This window comes from Neltuma alba, unplaced genomic scaffold (genome assembly GCF_004799145.2).
Source record: "Neltuma alba isolate B1F8T4 unplaced genomic scaffold, ASM479914v2 tig00006332_pilon, whole genome shotgun sequence".
In the NCBI taxonomy this organism is placed as follows: Eukaryota; Viridiplantae; Streptophyta; class Magnoliopsida; order Fabales; family Fabaceae; genus Neltuma; species Neltuma alba.
The window spans coordinates 176-22,850 of record NW_021634430.1 but is presented as its reverse complement, the minus strand read 5'-3'; the positions used below and the strand labels follow the sequence as shown (position 1 = coordinate 22,850).

The window sequence follows — 22,675 nt, the reverse complement described above, 5'->3', positions numbered from 1 at the left end:
ACAGCTTATTATATCTCCTTTTATTCCCGCAAGATGCTGTTTCATTCTATGTATCCCTCCACCTCCAAATTCTTTTGCACAATACATACATCTCAAGCGAGGTTTGCCACTTGGGTTTTTGCTAGCTACTTGAACACAATGCTCCCATGCAGGATCAGCCTTCGATCTCACAGATTGTGTAGAGGGAGTATTATCGGATACTTGTTGAGATTGGGATGACATCTTCTAATTTCTACAATACAAATATACAATAGTATCAATTAATTATAACTAGCAAACATATTATTATCTAGAGAGCATGTTAATTGAGAAAAGGATTTTGAATTTAAACACTCAATTATTTAAACAATTAATTATGGTTTATGGAAATACAATTATAATTTATGGATCATAGAGGACTATAACTTTTCAGTTTTCAATAACAAGATATCTTCTGCGTATAAGAAAAAGGAATTATAATTGATTAAGCACAAAATCTCAAGTTTTAATTTGTACGAATGCCAAAAGATTAGGTCCAAAAACAAGAGGCAGGGGAGATTCTTAATTTCTTATTAATGGCCACAAACAAGAACTTGCCTATGGGACTTCGGTACATAGAGGATAGCTAAAATATTAACTTAAAATATTAACTTCGGTCCCACTATTTATTTTATATTTCTTTCTAACTTCATTCCACTCCAAAGTCCAACTCCAAACTCCAAAGCCAAAGTATTTGAAATTTCGACGAATTCCTCCTCGTTGCATACAAATGGAAACACCGAAACATATATATATATGTGTGTGTGACTGTGTGTGTGGGGCTGTGCGCGCATGGTATGATCACATGCTTCTGAGTTCTGAATTGTTTTATGACTTTATCATATTCTTCAACACATTCAACATAGATTCCTCGGTCACAGACTCACAGCTCAGAGCTCACTCAACAATCAACATATATTTATATATAAGCTTATACATTGGTCAAAATCAGATAGTTACACAGGCTTACAACTCACTCGATATATATATATATATAAATAAGCATCAAATGCTATCTTCTCCATCATGGTACTGGTAGTCGACTCTGATTTCGGCAACATAAACAGAGCATGGAGGTTCACGGCTTCACACAACCGAAACAGAGCTATTTAGAATCCAATGAGCAGAGAGTGATTTACCTGCAGATTTGGACTGTGATGACTTCAAATTTATGATCACCTCTACCTTCAACGGTTCAATCCTCTACTTCTCTAACTTGGGTTTTGCTGCCAACACCTTCAAAGCTCCAAGCATGGACCGAATCAGAAATGTTGGCGGACTAAATCACAAAATAAACCAGACTGTAAATGCTGGTGGACGACGGCGCTAGCGAACAGAGCACGACGGAGCACAGCGGAGGGCGGAAGAAGATGGAGAGACGGAGACGACGTGGTGGGGACCCTAGGGCACTCAGACTTAGCGCACGACAGAATTCAGAAAGAGCCAAACAGAGACGCAGTTCGTGGGCCGTCCGGTGGGGTCTTCTGCCTTTGCCTTTCCGTTTTTTTAATAAAAAATGTTTTAAAAAATATACAGAAAGAGCCACACGTGCACTAATTTGGACTTTTCACTTTTGGGCCCTGTTTTTTTTTTTTATTTCTGATGATAACTTCAGCCCGTCCGGTTTTCACAAATCCGGAACGGTTTCCGGCCCAAACGCGGCTCAACGACGGTCCAAAACGGGTGAACCACTCAGGCGGCCCAAAAGCTTTGACCGAGCCGTTGTGAGGACCGGGCGACGGTCCGACCGGTCGGATCGTCCGGTCCGGTCTGGCTCTTAAAACCATGGTGTCAGCAATTAAGATATCTGACACTCAGCGTTACTTGGATTACCAATAGTAAAAATACCCCTCCAATTCACGGTATGGGCTCTCTTTAAAATATATATATATATGTTATAATATATATTCGATTTGAAATTTTATCATTCGGTGACTTTCATTTATTTGCCATCTTTGGTCCTTGCACGTAATAGGTAAACCTGACCTTACCTATAGCAGCATTTACATTTCCAAGTGAAAAAAGTATTTAAATTTTGTCCTTTCTTGATTAATTTTACCATAGAAAATATTATTGAGAGGTGTTTCCATCCTTAATCTGACTTCTATACAGTATACTACCTCCGGTTCTTAATATAAGACTCCGTTTGACTTTTATGTTGGTCCTAAATATAAGACCTCAATCCATTTTGTCTCTCATATTTACTCAATTTTTTTCAAAATAGTCCTTCTAATAATTATAGTTTTAACCAATATACTTGATTAGTAAGGATATTTTAGGAAAAACAACACATATTTATTACAAAGAACTAACTTAACTTCTTTTCTTAATTTCCTCAAATTAGTCAACTGGCTCTTATAATTAGGATCGGAGGTAATATATGTGAAGGTAGATCCTCCCCGGCCGTATGCTCGATCCCATTTGTGTATTTATTAACTGTTTAATGTTAAATTAGATAGATTAAATGGAAAATTAGACGAATAGATGAGATTAAGTGCAGAGCGGAGTATGAAGAGAGAGTATGGAGAAGATTCAAATCCCACTACACACTGCCCTATTTGTGTTTTAATGCCTCTCAAGAGCGTGACTAGGTAACATTATCGTAATTTGCTCCTAAAACAGAAAGTGGAAGGCAGGAGGAAAGATGCTTCCATTAGCATATCAATTTATTTGAGCCAAAAGCACTAGCAAGGATTTTTTTCCCCGCCTCCCGCTTTCTTTTCTCGGAACGCCTGCCTTTTCCTCCTGAAGGAGAATAATTGTTTACGCAGAGCCCATGGTTTTTATTTTTAAGACCAGTAATTAAGACGGATAATTATGTTTATTTTAAACGGCAGAGAAGGGGAGATGTTTCTGGCTGTTGACTTTGGGAGGTCCACTATGATGAGTTATGCATTTGGAAGAAGTAATGATGATGACTGAGACAATATAGTAGCCATTAAAACGAATCTATATATGTACTGTCTTGAGGTGTGAACCCGAGATATATAGAAGCAGTCAATTATTGGGAAGATATACTCCACACGCAAGGGAAAATAGAATGGATTTGGAGCATTGAGCTACGACAATAGAGAACGGAGTTTGAAATCAAATCAAATCAAATGAAAGCCGCCATTGTTGATGTCGCAGACTCCCCCAGTTGATTGGAAACCCTCCTCCACTTTTAAGAGAATTTTGAGGAGCTAATGCGCATTATACCCACAAATCTTAGGCGCGTGTGTCTCCTTTCTAATTAAGTTAACTTTTGATTAAATAGCCCTTCTCTCCTATAAATTATGGACACACAAATTTGACGACGTATCTATCATTAAAACTCACGACTTTAACTTTTTTTAAGAACCATGTATTTTGTATGTATGATGTGACCAGGATTGGAGCTGTAAAATGTTATGATGCATGACTAGAGATTATTAATATTTTTGTGACCAGTAGTAAGTCATGTTATGTAATTAAATATCCATTTGCCGGACCCTCCACAAAACATTCCTTGTTATTAAACTGGATGATCGAATGGTTTTTGTAAAAGAAATAAAAATAATCATAATAAAGTAAGAATCTCGTCATGAATAGTCTCTATATAGAGTGCTCCAAAATGTTCCCTGCCTTCTTTAATTGATCATCTATAACTCTGTTGTAAAACATTGAACGCATTATTGACTTTGCTACCCTGAATTTGGAAGGATTTTAATAAGCCAGACATTTTTAGAAGGAATGATATTTGATTAATGAGTCGTTTTAATGTATACTGGATTATTCAGTTTGCATGCCAACAACAATCTCATGATCGATAATGAACGTAATTAAATTTGCACCTGTCTCCACGTGAACAGATTGAACAGTCTTTATTTTAATCTGCGTCATTTGATGTCAGGTCAACCCCACTACTTCCTCTCTTGCATACCACTTTGAGATCAACGCACGTCAGTTAAAAATCAAGCAAGATACAGGAACTTTAGCCGTCTACAACTCAATCGTATGAAATTTTACTTCACATATTATCTCTCATCAGATGCACGTCCCAGCTTTCAAATTCACGTAATTAATTAATTAATTATAGCAATAATTAAGGTAAACAATCACCAGGCTAATAAAATAAAACAAAAAAAGCAAAAATCACATTCTTTACGTCACACGATTCACTCATAAAACACCCGGCGACAAAAACATCAAAAAAAAAAAAGAGAGAAGGAGAATGAGATACAAATACATACTCATCAGCATCAGGTCAGTCATCTCATATTAAAAGAGAGAATACTATTAATTAATATATAAACACAAACGATTAATGCACCTTTTTTTTTTTTTAAAGACACACACACACACACATATATTCGTCTTGCTAAAATGGAGGCTTTTGTCGTTTATACTCTGATATTCACCGGCTAGCAATCATAGTAGCTCATCAATATATCCAGTATATGTTTGTAAAAGGACACAGAATATGTGCCAATCAATACGGAGAGCATATAAAGGTTATCGGTGGAGGAACTTGCAATTGTCATCATCAAATGAAAGAAGCTCCATAAAGTTTGATCTGACAACCCCATTCTCTGTGATCTACAATTTTTCATCAATATGTAAGCGCAGCCACATATATCTATATAATCCCTGCCTTTTGGATATATATTGACCGATCAAGAAATATTACAACTTCAAATTAATTAAATTACCTCTCTATCACTATAGTTGCTATCCATCCTAAGCTATGACGTAGATTATGTTTATCCAACCCCATAATTTCATGTGCGTGCATATTTGTGTCGCCGCCAAACGATCGTTTCGCACAAAGCAGCCAAAATACATAATCCAGTTTGGGTAATATTTCATAAACAAAACTTCAACATCCATCCATCGTCACCATCATCGCTCTCAAAACCACTGTGCAAGCGTGCAAGCTGTATCTTTGCAGGGGGAGACGCGCACACACAACACCCACTTTTACGGCTTTTACTGGTGAAAAGAGGGAAGTGTCCGTGACAGAGGGGTTAACCACCATGGATGCTTTCACGAGCTTCCATTTTTTTCCAGTAATTATCAACATGCAGATCAACATGTGTGTGTGTGTGTGTGTGTGTTTAGTCAACGCACTATCAAAATTAGTTGAGACTCACAAAAATCACTCGCTCCTTTCGCTATTTGCCTTTAAATTCCATCCATCAAAATGTGACCATACCCTACATATATATATATATATATATATATATACTCTCTCTTTCTTTCATATTTGTGTTCTTTTCTATAGTAAATATTGAATCATTAAAGAGACGTTTATGGCCGCTAATTGCTATAGCATGCAATGCAAGTGCCCCAACAAGGACGGTTCAGGAACCTTAACAACCCACTCTCTCTCATTTGCAGCTTTCACATTAATTTATTTGCATATAATAACATTTTATATGTGCGCATTGTCTGGAGGCGGTTTCCCTGAAATTTCATGAACACACTTTACCACCATAAAGCAACATCAGAATCATCAAAACTCTAGCCAGCTGTGTTGTGTTGGAAGGAAAACTTGCTACTTTTGTTTGGAGCAATCATAATGAATTGAATATATTTGATATGATTATTATAATTATTCATTGTGCCAAAATCCCCTCTCCACTTGTATATTACCTTCAGTTCTAATTATAAGAACTAATTGACTAATTTGATGAGATTAAAAAATAAATTTAGTTATTTGTAATAAATACGTACTGTCTTTCCTAAAATATCCTTATTAATCAAGTTTATTGGCTAAAATTATCGTTATTAGATGGGCTATCTTGGAAAAAAATACATAAATATGAGAAACAAAGTGAGTTGGGGTCTTATAATTAGGACCAAAATAAAAGTCAAATGAGGTCTTATATTAAAAACCGGAGGTAGTATATAATTTACATGAAACGATTGTATCCTTAATTAATAAACCCTGATTCCAATTCTTGACGCCTTATCAATTGCATATACTACCTCTGGTTTTTAATATAAAATCTCGTTTGACCTTTAATTTGATTCTAAATATAAGATATTAATCTACTTTGTTTCTCATATTTATGTATTTTTTTCTTAAGGTAGTCCTTCTAATAATGATAGTTTTAACCAATATACTAAATTAGTAAGAAAAACAACACATTTTTATTACAAATAATTAACCAATTTAACTTATTTTCTTAATCTATACAAATTAGTTAACCAGCTTTTATATTTAAGACCGGAGGTAGTATAATCGATAAAACAAGTGAGCAGTTAATCAATGCCATATACAGTTGATTCGTTGAGCCTTGCCCGGCCCCCTCATTTTGATGATAAAGCGAAACCTAGTTGCAAGGATGCATGTATCGCATGTTTGACTTGCTATATGCAGCCAACCACTCCAAATCGTACGGACAGGGAGAAAATGGGTATTACATTAGCGTTCTAAAGTTATGCGATTCCACTGATCATATCGATGGAGTGCGCATATATAAATGTATATATATAATCTCTTACGAATATAACTCATATGATCGTTGCTGTTGACTTTGATGTTAGCGATAAGGCAATCGATTGCATCAGTTGAAGAGTTCAAGTGTACACCGACAAATGAAAAATGCAGCAAATTAGCTATCAACATATGTAGGGAGGAGAGAAGGGAAGAGGATGTTTTCAAAAGAGTGCATTGTGTAGCCAGCTAGGTATTCAGATTAGCATCAAGCTACTCTCGCTCCTTCATTCCCAGCCACATCTATGATTTAAAAATCTTATTACTACCTAGCTACCAAGTTTCCTCGCCAAGGGCAACAAAATCATGGGTGCATGTCACCCTGACAGAGATTATTTGTCATCTCTAGTGGTTCAGCGTGATCATCGAGGAGAGTTTTGTCCTGCTGCTCAATGAATCCTGAAATAAGACACTGGAAAACCAACGCTGGATTTGACTCCTGGATATGCTGTGGGGACAATGCATGTTTTTTAAGTCCAAAAAAAACAAAAAAACAAAAAAAGGCAAGGCAAAAGAGCCTTAAATCATATGCCTGCTAAGTCAATTGCCAAAAAAATTATACATTTATCATATTTCAAGTTCGATTAAAGAAGCTGATATTAAGAATGAAAAAAATGACATCTGATTTTAATGTTTCGAATTACAGGATGTTCCCATTTTTTCCCCCTCGTTATTTACAGTTCAGATCACCCTTGGTTTCGGCCCTCACAGAGACGATGCAGCAATGGGCCCAACCATCTACCTAATTCTGTGGAGATGTGTACTTTTGGGCCTAAATGTGGACTCAATTGTTGGCAACCCTATTCCTCGCAGACCGTCGAGACCTAACTTCTTTGGACCCCGCTTATGCTCCGTCGTCAAGACGGGGGCGGAAATGCGGCGGACGTAGTTCTTGCTTTTTACACTTACAGCACCACTGTTTTGGGGGGGGGGGGGGGAACGCAGTTCTCCTCCAAGGTCACCTCCAATGATGAATCACCGCCAGCAATTTCGGCTTTGGAGATCCACTCTGAGACGTAAACGTTTACGCTTCCTCACAGGAATCAATATGTTTCGTCGGAGTTTTACTGTGTCTCTCTTGATCGTAAAACAGCTTAATCGCACAATTTATGAAAGTACAAAAAAGCCCCTGCCAATCCTCCGCAAGCTGCTGCTTATTTGGATTGTGGTGTTCTAACCAATGAGACCGTTTGTATAAGCATTTTAAAAGTAATTTTACGTAATTTCTAAAATTTGAAAAGAATTTCGACTGTCCTCATCTAAAAATGCCCCCCCCCCAAAGTGCCTGTGAAGAAACACCCCAAGACATCAAGGTTAGCGTCTTTTTATTTTGCATGTCTACAGCATCAAGCCTATTTGCTCGTGTCAGCCTCATTCTAATGTGTTGTTTACTGTTGTCTCTTGATGTTCTTTGGTTTCTTTCCGTGGTTCCAAAACAGGAAAACAGGACTATAGGATTATTCGAAACAACGTGCAATATCGCTGACACCGATTGGTTTAACGATCTAACAACTTCCTTCCACGCACGGCAAAGCCTAAAGTAAGCATTTAAACTTTAAAGTAGCAATATGATCAGGTCCTCCTCTGCCTCTCAGTTGAGCAGTCGCTTGCAGCAACTGTAGAGTGCAGTAATTCACACAAGAACCTTCAGTTCAGAACCAGCTAAAAATGTGCCAACAGATGCTTGCTGACCATATCATTCGCTTTTAATTTTGAACAAGATATACCAAACTGTTCGAATTCTTCAGCAAAATTGCACCCAAAAAACATTATATAACAGGTGTCATACCTACGTCTTTTTCAGATTCTACGAGGAAATATGATCTTTCTCACTTTTTAATTCCTCTTACGGAAGCTGTTCAGTTGTAATGTGACCATTTTCTTAATAACGTGACAGAAGCGGAAAATCCCAGGTTCCCTCAAACTTTCGTATCCTTAATCTGTAAAATAAGCATTTGATTCCCCGGGATGGATAATTCATTGTGCAGTGTTTAGTAGTACCTCTGGGCAGTTGATCCCAATTGTCCATGACACTAGTATCCACTTTCACAGTTCGTAACGCACTACATTTTCAAAAATCATACATAATCCATATGTAAATAAAAACCACTACAGTTTCAATTTAGTTAATTTAAATATGGCGCTGAAAAGAAGGCTTTTCAATATTCTGGCCACATACGAGGTATGGAAAATAGGAACACTAGAACACGGTGGGATGACGCCAAGAGGAATTGTTACATACAGCCCACCAACACAATTTTAAAAGAAAGAATTGAATAATTACGACTATATCAAGCGTCCAGCGCTATGCTGGAAAGGAATTTAATCCATCGATTTTGAAGGAAGCTAACGAAGGAAGTGAGAGGAATCAGAATTTCTTCATCATATAGCCATGCAACTGAATTAAAAGCAAATTTCCAATAGGTATTGTTGATTAGAGTTCAACAAATCCATAGCAGATATCCAAATAGCGAACAATACCCAATTCAGACATGATTTACAATGCTAGCAAATAATACACTAGAAAACCCTAAGCAAAAGGGAAATCAACCACCGAAACCATAGAGAGTCCTGCCCTGCCTCTTAAGTGCGTAGACGACATCCATGGCGGTGACCGTCTTTCTCCGAGCGTGCTCAGTGTAAGTAACAGCATCGCGAATCACATTCTCGAGGAAAATCTTCAACACACCACGAGTTTCCTCGTAGATGAGGCCGCTAATCCTCTTGACGCCTCCTCTTCTGGCCAAACGACGAATCGCCGGCTTCGTGATGCCCTGAATATTGTCACGCAGCACTTTCCTGTGCCTCTTGGCTCCTCCTTTTCCCAGTCCCTTTCCTCCTTTGCCACGACCCGACATCTTTCACTGCCAAATACTCTTAACTCCCAGGAACGATATTGCTAGTTGCCAGGACCTTCGAAACGCTGTGAAACCAAAGTGCGGGGACTGGGTTTATATGGAGGCCCGTTTTTGGGTTTCCAAGATGACTTGAGCGATCTGTGGCTGTTGGATTACACCGTCATCGACGGCATCGAATCACGATCCGCGTCATCTTCTATGGTTAATTTTAAACCCTCGATTGTCATCATTCAACGGTGACGATGTTTCTTCTTTTAATTTAATTGGCACCGCTCCCTTGTTACGGATCGCTCACGTGGCTAATACTTTTGTCGTTGATGGTTTCAAATCGACGGTCAGCTATGCAGGATACAATCAAATGGCATGGCGTTATTGTCCCTCAAAAAGCAAACTAGTGGGAAAATATTAATAAATTAACTAGAAATTAATTACAAAATTTTAGTTTTATTTTAGAACTACAGAAATTGCAAATACTCAGTAGAACGATAGGGCGTTTTTTTAAAGCTAACTGTTCAGGAAAAAAAAAATTGCGGCTTCCAGTATGTAGTCTGACAAGAATGAGTTGTTTTTCCACTAATGGATTTTCAGTTAAGTCTGTAGAGAGCTTTAATTAAGGAATGTCAATGGCATTTCAGTGCTATGTTTGCAAAAAAAAAAAAAAAAAAGGAAAAAAGGAAATTCCATTATCTATCCTTGCTTTTGATTTGTGCGCTCCAGTGCCATGTTTTGCGGTTACAGAACTCTGACTTTAAAAATGACTGGGCCGTATATTTATTTTCATTTTTTGAGTGAACTAGGCTGTATTTATTGAAGGTCTTCTCCCCGGCCACTTCCTACTGCGGGGTGTGGGGGTTTTACTTTCAGATGAACCTGTGTTTCTTGTGCATGATATTGCTTAATTAGCAGGCTAAGTCACTTCTAATACACTAATAATTCCTAGTGAAGTCTTATGGAGGGGGGTTTATTCTGAACGCAGAGCGTTGATCTTACAATAAATCTCGTTCAAGTTTATACGACTGGAGGGATTCTCCCATACAAGTAGTTGTTTGACCTCATTTTCAATCTTTATTGCTTCTCTCATCAAGCTCACGATGCAGAATCCCAAGCAGCTGTAGTGAAAAATCATCTGGCCTATAAGTATCTCTTCATCTTTGTTTGTCTCAATCATATTAGCTGCCTCCTCCAGGTGCTGGAGGAAAGAGCCTGTCATTCTATCAGCGTCCTCACTCGCACACGAGATCTTCGATGTGTCGCCATTTGCATGCCCTGATTCAACGTCACCGGGGATATTTTCACTCTTTAAATCTTGTTCGAGTTGGCTTAGTGACTTCATCCTGGTTATCTCCTCAAGGAGCCTCAGTGTAGGGGCAACTTTAGTCTGGAAAAGTTCTATGTTCTTCACCATGTGCTCTTGAAGCTCCCACAAATTTACTTCACCCTCCTCTGAAAATCGTGGGACGTGTTCTGTTGAGTATTCCACAAAATGCAAGAGATCTACCATCCTTGATAACGATTCCAGCATCTTACTGTAGCAGGCACCATGAAAAGGCAAGAACCAGAAACTTGGCTCCGACTTGGCATCTGATGAGAACTGTTCTAGTTGATTCACAAAACATTTCAGCTTCTTCCGTCTTTCTCGAAAAGTCTGGGAAGGTGACCGTGGCATCTGGTTCTCACCTTCAGGGGAAATGGTTATGGCATCAATGCAATCCTGAAGCGACCTCAAGCATTGGGATAGTTCAGATTTTGCCAGGGTTGCTGCTCTTGAGGGGTTCATAAGAATCTCGACTATCATGTAACAAATGAGTCCGATTGTGGCTTCGGTGATTCTAGCAATCGCAAACTGAGTAGGAGTGCCATAATGCTTCCTCCCCAGAATTAATAGGGCCCCTAAAACAGCTGAAATCCCACCAGCTTGCCCATACATCCTGCCATGCATCAGGAAACAAGAGAAAACAACCCACGGCAAAATAGGCAAGAGCCTTAAATCCACCGATCTCTCGAACAGGAAGCAACATAGGATGCCGTAGACTGACCCCATTGCCGTTCCTTGTCCTCGAGCATTAGCAGCCGTGAAGGTGGCCTGCCGTTCTGTGATGAAGCTGATGGCAATGGTAAGTCCTGACCAATACCCGTTTTCTTTGTTATATATCAAGCCAAGTAACACGGCAATGCCTAATGAAAGCGAGCACTTTATTGCAAATGCCAAATTCTGACTCTTGGGCAGCAGGTTCATCGCAAACTCTCGAATCTTCCAGGAGTTATATTGAACGGCATCAGTTTTCTCCGCCATGGGCTGTTCATTGTTTGTAATGTGTGAATCCTTTAGGAGAAGTTCCGCGCAGTAAATAAAGAAAGAAGTTGGGAGATCTTTACAAGCTTTGCAAAGGCTTTTTGGAGACCCTGAGAAACTGTTGGAAATTTCTTTCTTGCTGTCTGGAACTGTGGCTGTATCAGACAACGCAAAGCACTTGGCTTGCTGGTCTAACTTTTGAGTGATCCGACCCTTATAGTCGAGCAAAACACCTCTGAGTTCCTGATCGACGGCTTCAACGGGAAACGCAGAGCAATACGACAGAGCAATTTCCATTCCTCTCAGTGTTAACTCCATGTCTTGCAGATGTTCTTCCGGGTGCGCATAATAATTTGGATCGGAGATTGTCACTTGAGGCCTTTCCCAACGCATGCCGTCCTGTTTGGTTCAGAAGCTCGAAATGTTTAGCTCATCTGCCATCAACCGCCTAATCAATTGGACCTGATTTTATTCTTTTACGAGGAAGCTAGCTTACCAGTTTACATCTTATGCAATCGAGAAGCTTGGACCCTACTGTCGAGAGAGACTTGGCTTCAGTGAACCAATCCAGAGCACTTGCGTTGTCCAGAGCAGAAAGGGCCTGCAGGTTATGATTCAACCTCTCGGAGGCATGCGCAACGTACAATTTGTAGACATTCCGTATCTGAAATCAAAACAAAACGAAGATGATGCGTTATTGTTTCTGTTGTTTTGTTTTATGTGAATGAAATGGGATTGAACGCTCAATTAATATTTTTGACTTCACAGCAAAGCTTTTAATTTATTAGCCGCAACTAGAAGTCCATTATCTCCCAGGTCAATATAGGACAAAGCAAACAAATAGTGGAGGGACAAATACATATAATAACTAATAAATAATAAATATCCAGCGGGGCAATGCAATACCAAAGAAAGAAGTCGATTATGGTGGGTCCCCTCTTCTCAGTTGCTATGCTCATCTCCATTGGTTCCTAATATCTTTTCTCCTAACACGTACGCTCCTGTAGTCCTCTATAACCCCTTTCGATTTTTTATTTCCTGATGTGCGAGGCAGTTCTCGTCCTTTTATGATCTGTTCATCATCATCATCATCCTTTGCTAAATGCTCGACGGGTTTAAGAAAAGGTTGCTTTTAGTTACATCCATGTTTTAAAATATCAGTTGAAAGATTTCCCATAAGATTGTGCTTTTGATAAGTGATCTGCTTGTTAAGATGACAGCGAATATCATATATGAATAGTGACTTCTTCCTCAACATCCTTTACTTATAACACTGTCAGTGCCTCCTTAGTGCTATTATAAATCAGAAAATAGAAGCTTTAACCCAAAACCAAAAGCAAACAAATAGTGGCTTCTTCCTCATCATGCCCAGTGACGAAGACAGGCTCACCTAATAATCTCCCTCTCTCCCTCTCGACAGATTGAGACACGCAATAAAGACAAGGCGTTGGCTTTTTCAGTGCCACACAATCGTGTAAGAATTTGCTTTGCTAAATATAATAACTTTCCGGGGGGGAAAAAAATGCGTTACAAATAGGACAGTGTTCAACGAATTAATGTTTATCAATTGTTGCTTTAAAAAATGTGTTCTACCTTTTCCCTGTAAATAAAAAAAATCTGAAAACTGCGAACTGATATGCATGAGTCGGAAAAAAGCTTAATTATCTGCCAACATCGGCATATATATCTCTCATCAGCATGAATCATTAACCTAACATCAACTAGATTATAGCGAATCAGCCACCACTAAAGGCATTATTTATCTGTTCACAACTTATTAATTCCCTCCCATCCTTCTCAATTATAAGAGAATATAATTTTGAGAGTCACTAATTATAAAAAATAAAAACTTTTTGTTAATTTGGTGTACTTATGAATATACTTTTCACGCTAATTATTAAAAAAGAGAATCGTAATCACAATGCACTCATCTTAATCTTTCCATGCAAGAAGAATTATTAGAGTTATTAAAAAATAATATTTTGATAGAGACTGAATTGGTTATTTGTTTCTTGTAAAAACTATACAGGGTTAAGGGAATAAAAGAGAGCGAGCTGATATATCTACCTGGAGACATGCAAGATGAGGATAAGGGAACAACATAGCGAGCACAGAAGCGAGCGCTCCAAGGGCAGTGCTGGAAGCGACATGAATGGGATGCGCCATCACCCCAGCATCTGCTCCATCTATCACTGTCTTCACATACACAATCACCAGCTGCCCAAACGCTATCCTCTTGCTCATCAAGTGGCTCGACTCTGGCATCGCCACCACCAGCGCCCCCACAGCCACTGCCCCCGCTGCCGCCGGCACAGTCAGGTTCGCCGGTCCTATCAACTGTAACCCAGCAATGGACAGGATCATTGCCTGTAGGCTTGCACAGAATACGTGCCAACAACCCCGCAGGGCGTCACCCAGCGTTGCATCCGACACTATGAGAATCGTGGTGACGTAAGAGAAGGCCGGGAACTTGAGGTAGCGGCGGAGGGGCGCCGGCCCGTAAAGGGAGGTGCAGCCCACTATGGTGCAAGCCAGGGTGGTTCGTAGAGCGGAGATCACACGAGCCCGCCATAACACTGCCCTGGCGTTAACAGCGGTGGTGGTTGGTTTTGACATGGTGAGAGATTATTTAATTCGAAATAGAGAAGGAGGTGTGGGAATGTGAGAAGGCTTGGGGTTGATAAGGAGATCAGTGAAGGCTTTTGTATATGTGCGCAATGGAAGCCGGCGGATATGCGGTTGATAATAGGGGAAGCTACGAGAACAAAGAAGTACTAGAATGAAGAAGCATGTGTAAGCTGGGGGGATGGTGCATTAACTCGATCATGTACGGCCGTATTTAAATGACCAACTGGTGTGTGTAAAACGCCCATTACCTTCCTGCTGGTTCCTCCACTTTGGAATAGCTAGAAGGTCTTTGAGATTAACTTATTTTTTGTAAAAAAAAAAAAAGAAAGAAAAGAAAATTTTCGAGTAGGATGGATGCATCTTTAATTTGATTAGTGGAAATAAAGGGAATTGTGGGGAATTAGCAGACGGTTGCCAGGAGAAGGAAGTGAATACGTCCGAGAAATTAGGTCAAATTAGTGGGATCCTCGTAAAGAGGGATATATGGGTTATCTGGTGACATCAGCAGCACTACTATTATTATCAGTGTTAAGAACACATGATTATTATATTACTAATTACCGCTTTCATATATATGTGTGTGTTAACTAATACTCCCTCCGTTCCTTATTATAAGAGACGAATAACCAAATTACGTTGATCAAAAAAACAGTTAAAATTAGTTAAGAACAATCAATGTGTAAAAAGTATGATCTTTTTTCCAAAAATGCCCTCATTAATAAGGAGATAGAGTATGAGAAAGAACAATTAAATTATTAAAAGAAAGAGAAGTGGGAGGGAGAGAGAGTGTGAGTTGGAGACAATAAATATGGGTAAAATAGAAAATCAACACAAAAAAGTAGAGACAACTTTTAAGTGTCTCTTATATATAGAAACATGCCATAAGTATCAAATGTCTCTTATAATAAGGAACGGAGGGAGTAGTATATATGTGTACTCTAAGAATGGTTGTGGAGGAAAGTAATAGGGCGGGGCGGGCATTAGAATTTAGAAGAAAGACGTGAACGGTGAGCAACAACAGGCACAGAAAAGAGTGCAGAGGGGGAAGATATTTTGGGAGGAGGGAATTGAAGAAGGAGAGAGGACAGAAGGCGTGAGGGACAACAGAGCCACTTGTGAACCAACAACCAACAACAATCATTCTTCCACACCACCCCCAATATTCCTACACCTTGTTTTTTGTTTTTTTCGGTCTGTGTTTGGTCCTGGCAAGCACAGAAACTATATATGTGTGCGTGCATGTGAATATATTTACACACCCCACCATCGCATTCGCATATCGGTTGTTCTTGTTATGGTGCCATTTCATTAGCTCCCCTGGCCTCGTCTTCTGCACAGTGATCTCCTTGTTTGTTACTCCTTCGATCCTTAATGTATGATTTAAAATTGTTGAGTTGATTTTGGTCTTAAATATAACATCTATTTCTTACATTTATTAATTTTTCTTAGATTACCCTTATAGATATTTCCTCAACCATAATCAAGTAAAAGAGGAAGGGAAGATAGTAAGAAAGATGATTATGGTGTTTTAAGAAAAGCATGTCATATTTTTTTATAATAAACTAACTTACCTAACTTTCTTAATATAATCAAATTAATTAAATAAGTCTTATAGTAAACACCGGAAGAATATTTAAAAAAAAGAAGAAGAAAAAAGGAAAAAAAACGAGGGAAACAACAAATTAAATAAAACAGGTTCATTATAGAGAATCACTGGGAAGATGTGTGTGAAAAGCAAGTTTACCGGTAAAGCATGGAATAAAGAAATCTCTAGTTTAACTTGTACGTACGTGCTGTGGATGGGGCGGAGGGATGAGAGCATTGGAGGACAAATAGAAGTGGACCAGCACAATGGGCATGGCAAGTACAATACGCGCCATTTGGTGTGTGAGCGTGACACCCCAGATCTTTAAATGCTCCCTCCTTCAATGGGCCCGCCCCACCAACTTACGTGTCTTCCCCTCACTCTCCCTATTCCCTTCCATCTCCCGCGCTCCATACTGGCTAGTGGCTACGCCCCTCTTTACTTTTTATTTTTTATTGCTACTTTCTGTAACTTTCATATCAGTCCTTTTTTACGACCCTTTCACGCCCGCTGCTCACTGTAATTTCTCTTGCGAGATTATATATAGAGTATTTATTTTAAAAATATATGCATTTCATAGCCATAATCCCCCCTCTCTTATTTAACCGGAAAAAAAAAAGCATACATGCATGTGTTGATGAGTGATCGGGGTTTTGATCAGTGATGATTTTAGGATCAAGAATATGGGCAAATTCTAGTTTAAAATAGTTTTGATCACTTTTTATTTGCCCGTGCGATGATAATTAATGAGTGTAGAATTATGTGATGTCATCGTATATTAGGTACCCTAACTTTCCCATACATCATTAAACAAAAAAAAAAAAAAAAACCATACTACTCGATCGTAAGGCGGGGGCGATGTGACTTGGTAAACCTTGAGATATACATATAGATATTATGCATTAAATTATTATTAATAATCCCTAACTCATAGCACTCGAAAAGGCGTAATTGTATATCCGGCTTGTATGGGTTGTATAGATAGGGCGGCAGAGATGATAATTTCAATTGGTGGGTATCTCGATTCGCCCTGTTTAGAGTTAGACGAGTGTAATCTTTGTTTCATGGGTCCAGAGGAATTCAGGTCCTTTTGGCATAACATGGGAAGGGATAATTAAAAAACGGCAGGGAACTTCATTGTCGTGTATATTTCTGGGAAGCCATCCTCTTTAGAAATCAACAAACTTATTATAATAATAACTTCTATTGATTGCGTACTATTAGCACTACATGAGAGAGTCTCATAATTGTGTGGTTTGCGTGTGAAATGTTTTGACCGACATGATGCTCAGTGAAATCCCATGATGTGGAGCCGTCGGAGTCAGAGTCGTCCCCCCTCAAATGGGTGCATCGTTATGATTTTCACTTTAAGAAGCTTCACAGGTTTGTTATAGTTTTTCATCCCCTTAATAGATTAATAATATCCTATAATTAAATTCTCTCTTTATACAACACTGCCTCATAGGATATCTTACATACTGAAACATGAAACTTTGGAAACACTAGTTAACATTTTATTTGAACCGTAAGCAGTAACTCGCCTTGCTTACAAAACAGGTACACCCTCTCCGATCTGCCTCGTAATTACTATATTTCATAGTTGATGGATATTACGTGATTTTTAAGTCTCATGCATGCGAATTTTTAAACTATATTTCTCTGATTCTAAATATAAAATCATTTTTATAGTGTCAATTATACTATAAATGGAGTTTTATATTTAGGATCAGAGAAGTATTTATTTTCTAAGTGTCTCTACGCTCTGCCCAAATCAATATTATCTGCATAGTGCGGGGAAAGTGGGTGCACTCTTTTGAAAACTTTTGATTTAATAATATCACTACACTGCTTTCCTTAAAATCTCCGGTTAAGCAGAGACGAGGGTAATATCATGGTCTTCTACTATTTGGGTTGCATGTTTCATTTCAGACCAGTTTTTGAAAGCTTTTCTGGGCAACAATCACTGGGATCAACTAAAAACAATTAAAGATGGCATGAAATTATTCCAAACCTGAAATTTGCATCCCTGCCGTGCATTACCATACATGGGATAACTTTTTCAATTGTTAATTAGCTGCCTATGGAAAAACACTGATCCCGTACACACGTTTGGCAATATGTCATAACCAAAATGTGTCTGGGACAGTCTCTGGATATATAGACGCCATGATATCAGGTGTGAAAAATACGTCTTATCAGAAGTTACTCCTCCGGTCCTTAATATAATACTCAATTCTTGAGTTGGTTTTGGTCTTAAATATAAGACCCATTTTCATATTTATCAGTTTTCTCTAAATTATTCCTATAGATACTCCTCAACCATAATCAAATAGAAGAAGGAAAGAGGATATTAAAAAAAATGATTATGGTATTTTAGAAAAAAATACATCTTATTAGAATATATATACTCCTCCGGTCCTTTTATAGACCCAATTTGACTTTTTATTTGGTCCTAATATAAGACCCAATCCATTTTCTCTCTTATATTTATGCATTTTTTTCCAAGATAATCCTTTAATAATGATAGTTTTAGCCAATATACTTAATTAGCAAGGATATTTAGGAATAACAACACTATTTATTATAAATAACCAACGTAACTTACTTCCTTAATCTCCTCAAATAAGTCAATTGGGTTTTATAATTAGGACCGGAGGAGGATATATATTCCATATAGATGTACGTTAATGTTAATCATGGCTATAGAAACATATATATCCATCATGACAAAAAATCTAAGGTGCATGCGTACGCCTGGATCCACTTTCATGTGATTCCAAACATGACTCCTGCAGACATGGTTTAGGGTAATGTCAGATACCACCCTTGCCAAGTTGTCCCCCAGACAATAAATATCTGCAAACTGTACGAGGCCATTTAAGGCAGACTCCGGAAGAACAGGTGCACTTTTTGTCTTTCGGGGGTTTTCTCAAACTGCGCGCGTCATCTCTGACCCGGTGTTTTGTGTTTTTAAAAATATTTTTTTAAAAAATGAAAAATTCCTCTGCATATTTATTTGTAAATCATAAAAATATTTTTAAAATTATGTTTAGTTTTCATCCAAACAATCTCTAAAAAAAAATCTTTTTTTCTACGGCGATATTAATACATTTTGCTTATAATATCATATTTGACATGATTTTGAGAGCAAATTGACTTTTTGTCCAAAAACTACTGTATACTTCTTCCGGTTTAATATAAGAGCTCATTTTTTTTTTTTAAATATAAGATCTAAATTTATTTTGTTCTTATTTATTTTCATTTTTTTCAAAATAGTCCTTATAATCATATGAGTCCTAGCTAATATACTTGATTACCATAAATATTCTAGGAAATACAACTCTTATTCATTATAAATAATTAACGTGACTAATTTTCTTACTTTACTCAAATTAGTTAACTAGTTTTTATATTAAGACTGGAATAAGTATTTCATGATATTCTTTTCTATGCGAGTAAATTGTAGTGATTGTTTGAAAAACATATAGAAATACTACCCTGCTTTTTATATCTAGAACAGGAGCTAGTAGAGTATAATTTTTGTTTATAATATATTCTGTGCATCCGTACCAAAAACAGATGAAGCTGGCGTTTATATAATGTTAAAAGAATTATAAATAAAAAAATTAAATTAAATTCAATGTCACACTTATCTAGGTAGCGTGGAGTAAGGTTGAAAAAAAAAGTTATTAGGCGAGGTTTTTCAGTCATTAATCAATTCAAAAATTAAATTATTAACAAAACACAATAATATCGTGTAATTTATATAGGCAATCATATCTAATAAAACAAGGCTTTACTGTTGATGTATTCATTTAGGTAGCCATGCAGATACCGGCTCCAACGCCAGAATAATTGGTTGCCTTCCCTCTGTTGTCCCGACCCTTGGACAACAGAAAAAGCCACATTTCACATCATTAATTCCTGACCTCCATTTTCGCTTTTGCCTAGAAACTATAGCACCGAGCTATTATCTAATGTTCGTTAACACACGCACACGCACACAACAAATAGATGACATCAAATGTGGAAAATGTAGCTCCACCGAGTAGACTCTGAGGAGCAGATTTAAATGCGTTTAGATATGTGGTCGTACGAGTCATATGGCAAAACTAGTTAACTCTGCATGCTTTGGCTCCTTGGTTGGATTATGACTCGGATCCATCATTTTTGCTCTCTCCATATTTTGCTTCTTATTTTACATTATCTTCCCACCAACAAGCATTGCCCTCTCATTTTCTTCTCCTTTAACTTCTTGTCCTGCACTATACTCTATCCATTTGTCACTAAAATAAAGTGCAAGTGTTGCGTCATACCCAATTTTATATTAGGCCTACAAAATTCAACTACACAACATAACATCAAAAAGCTGGTGGAAGAAGTAAGCCTCAATATTATATTATCAATGACCCAGTGTTCTGACCAGAATGCCGTCTAGTTCCGTCCCTCGCGGCCATTAAAAAGATTAAGAGAGCATGTATAGTGGTCCTCGCACTATTTCCAAACAAGTAAGTTTTACTTTTCCTTTTTTATTCTTACGGCGAAGTATAAGCCCTTTTCCTCAACTGTTTTTTTCTCTAGGAGTTTGGAATCTTTTAAAAAGAGGTAAATAAAGACTAAGAAGAATATTCAATAAGGTGACTGAATGAGACCTTTTGGTTAACAATCCATCTAAAGATTTGCTTGTTGACAGAGCATAATAACGTTGTGTGATCTATGTAATCGACTCTACATAGTGGGATGAACTTGTTTTTTTTTTTTTTTCCTTGGAAGTTCAAATGGAAGAAGAATGCAAACGGGGCAGAATATGACTTGGGCTCTTATTCCGGGCTCAATCTGATGGGCTTTGATTTTTTATGCTTGTTATAATCTGATGGGCTTCCCTCTGGGCCCAGTAATGGCTCACTAGACCGACTCCATCTAGAGTATCGAGGAAGAAAGTAAACGGAGCAGAATCTGTCGGGCGCGAATCCGATGGGCTTGTCTTTGGGTATAATAATAAGCTCGATTTTATGTTTTGAGGGCGTCAACAAATAATGCACGCGGCACTTCATCTCAAAATTACTCCTTTAATCCTATTTATAAAACAAAAAGAAAATATATTTGTTGTTCCTATTTTTACAATACTGAGAAATTTTTTTACATAGATTTGTAATTTTATCTCAATTTATTATTGTGTTGATTTTATTTACATAAAAAGTATAATGCATATTAAATAAGGGTAAAATTAGAAAGTTATTGAATTTTAAATGAGAGTTAACGAAGTTTGAGGTTTTTTTTTGGTTTGTATAAAACATATTAGAAGTGACTTATAAATAAAACTAAAGGCATAGGGTTTGCTCCCTAGTGACGGATTACTTGAGCCCCGGCTATTTTTACATATTGTTGGTAGGATTCAATTATCCAGCTAGGCTCCGCCATGCTGCTCTGTTCCCGACATTAGGCTAGCTGCACCCAATCAAAAGCCAGCAAATTCTGGAAACAAAAATCGTTCTACAATAAACCCGTGATGCACTCATGCTTATTTTATTTACAATTAATAATCATTGATCAATAATTATGTGTATATACACTTTTTTTTTAAAAAATTAATACTCCTCCGATCCTTAATATAAGACTCTTTAACTAATTTGATTAGGTTAAAAAAATTAGATAAGTTAATTAATTATAAAAAAAGTGACACATTTTTTCTAAAACACCATAATCATCTTTTTTAATACCCCTCCCTCTTCTACTTGATTATGTTGAAAGAGCATCCATAGGAGTAATTTAAAAAAATTGATAAATATAAGAAATGGATCTTATATTTAGGATCAAAACTAATTCAAAAATCAAGTCTTATTAGTACCGGGTAGCTTATAAACAGCGATAACATTTACTAATAGATATAACTTGCTTTTCGCTCTGTGAAATTTATATATTCCTATTCATTTAAAAAATATTTATTTATATCAAACGTAATTTATCATCTCCAAGGTCTCGATGTCCACCGCAAGCTAACGGTATAGGATACAGCGCAACACGTATCAGTATTCTGATTTCAATTTTAGGAAACGACTTTTGCAGGAGTAATTTTTATAGGATTTTTTAGATATGTTGAATTGTGGGAGAATTATTCATTTCTTAATATATAAAAAAATAATATTTTTTGTTTGTGCTATGAAATCACAAATAAATGTCATGAAAATAAAACTATAAACGACAATGACAAAAGAACAATTGAATAAAAATATCATAAATGAATAAATCAAGAAATGCATTTAAAATATAAATCAAATACCTGAAAATTAGTCTTCTTCAGGTAAAAATTAGCCTCTGCAGGCCTATTTTATTTATACTGGCTATTTGAATTATACAACCGGAGTTGACGGCAACGACCATCAAAGAAAAGTCCGATGCGTAAATCACGAAATTTCGTGGACCCGAGCAGTTCCCAACAAGTGGGTGACAGAACATTCTAGAAGAAATCCTAACCCTAATACTATATAAGAACTGCTGCATTTTCACTCCTCCTCTCGCTCGCTCTGCTGTAGTTCGAAAACCAGTGGAGGCTGTGGCCTGTATCCTCTTAGATCTCTCTTCACCCGCCCGACACTACATCTTGAAACGCTATGGCCGGAAAGGAGAGGGTCCAGCCATTGGAATCGATCTCGGTACCACCTACTCATGCGTCGGAGTATGGCAGCATGACCGTGTTGAGATTATCGCCAACGACCAGGGTAACAGAACCACGCCTTCTTACGTGGCTTTCACCGACTCTGAGCGTTTGATCGGTGATGCCGCTAAGAACCAGGTCGCCATGAACCCCATCAACACCGTCTTTGGTATGATAT

The 22,675-nt window shown here is 37.6% G+C and overlaps 2 protein-coding genes across 2 annotated transcripts; both read right to left on the bottom strand.

Annotated features, from left to right (window-relative positions):
- Nucleotides 1-8,837: 8,837 nt before the first annotated feature.
- On the bottom strand, nucleotides 8,838-9,397 carry LOC114750128 (histone H4). The gene has a single exon (XM_028938667.1). It carries the CDS (start codon nucleotides 9,334-9,336, stop codon nucleotides 9,025-9,027), a length of 312 nt encoding a protein of 103 aa, XP_028794500.1. The 5' UTR covers nucleotides 9,337-9,397; the 3' UTR covers nucleotides 8,838-9,024.
- An 823-nt stretch (nucleotides 9,398-10,220) lies between these two features.
- LOC114750129 (uncharacterized) lies at nucleotides 10,221-14,245 on the bottom strand. Its single transcript, XM_028938668.1, has 3 exons — nucleotides 13,697-14,245; nucleotides 12,126-12,293; nucleotides 10,221-12,028 (listed from the first exon to the last, which is right to left on the bottom strand). The coding sequence occupies exons 1-3, from the start codon at nucleotides 14,243-14,245 to the stop codon at nucleotides 10,298-10,300; spliced, it is 2,448 nt and encodes an 815-aa protein (XP_028794501.1). The 3' UTR covers nucleotides 10,221-10,297.
- Between the last annotated feature and the right edge of the window lie 8,430 nt (nucleotides 14,246-22,675).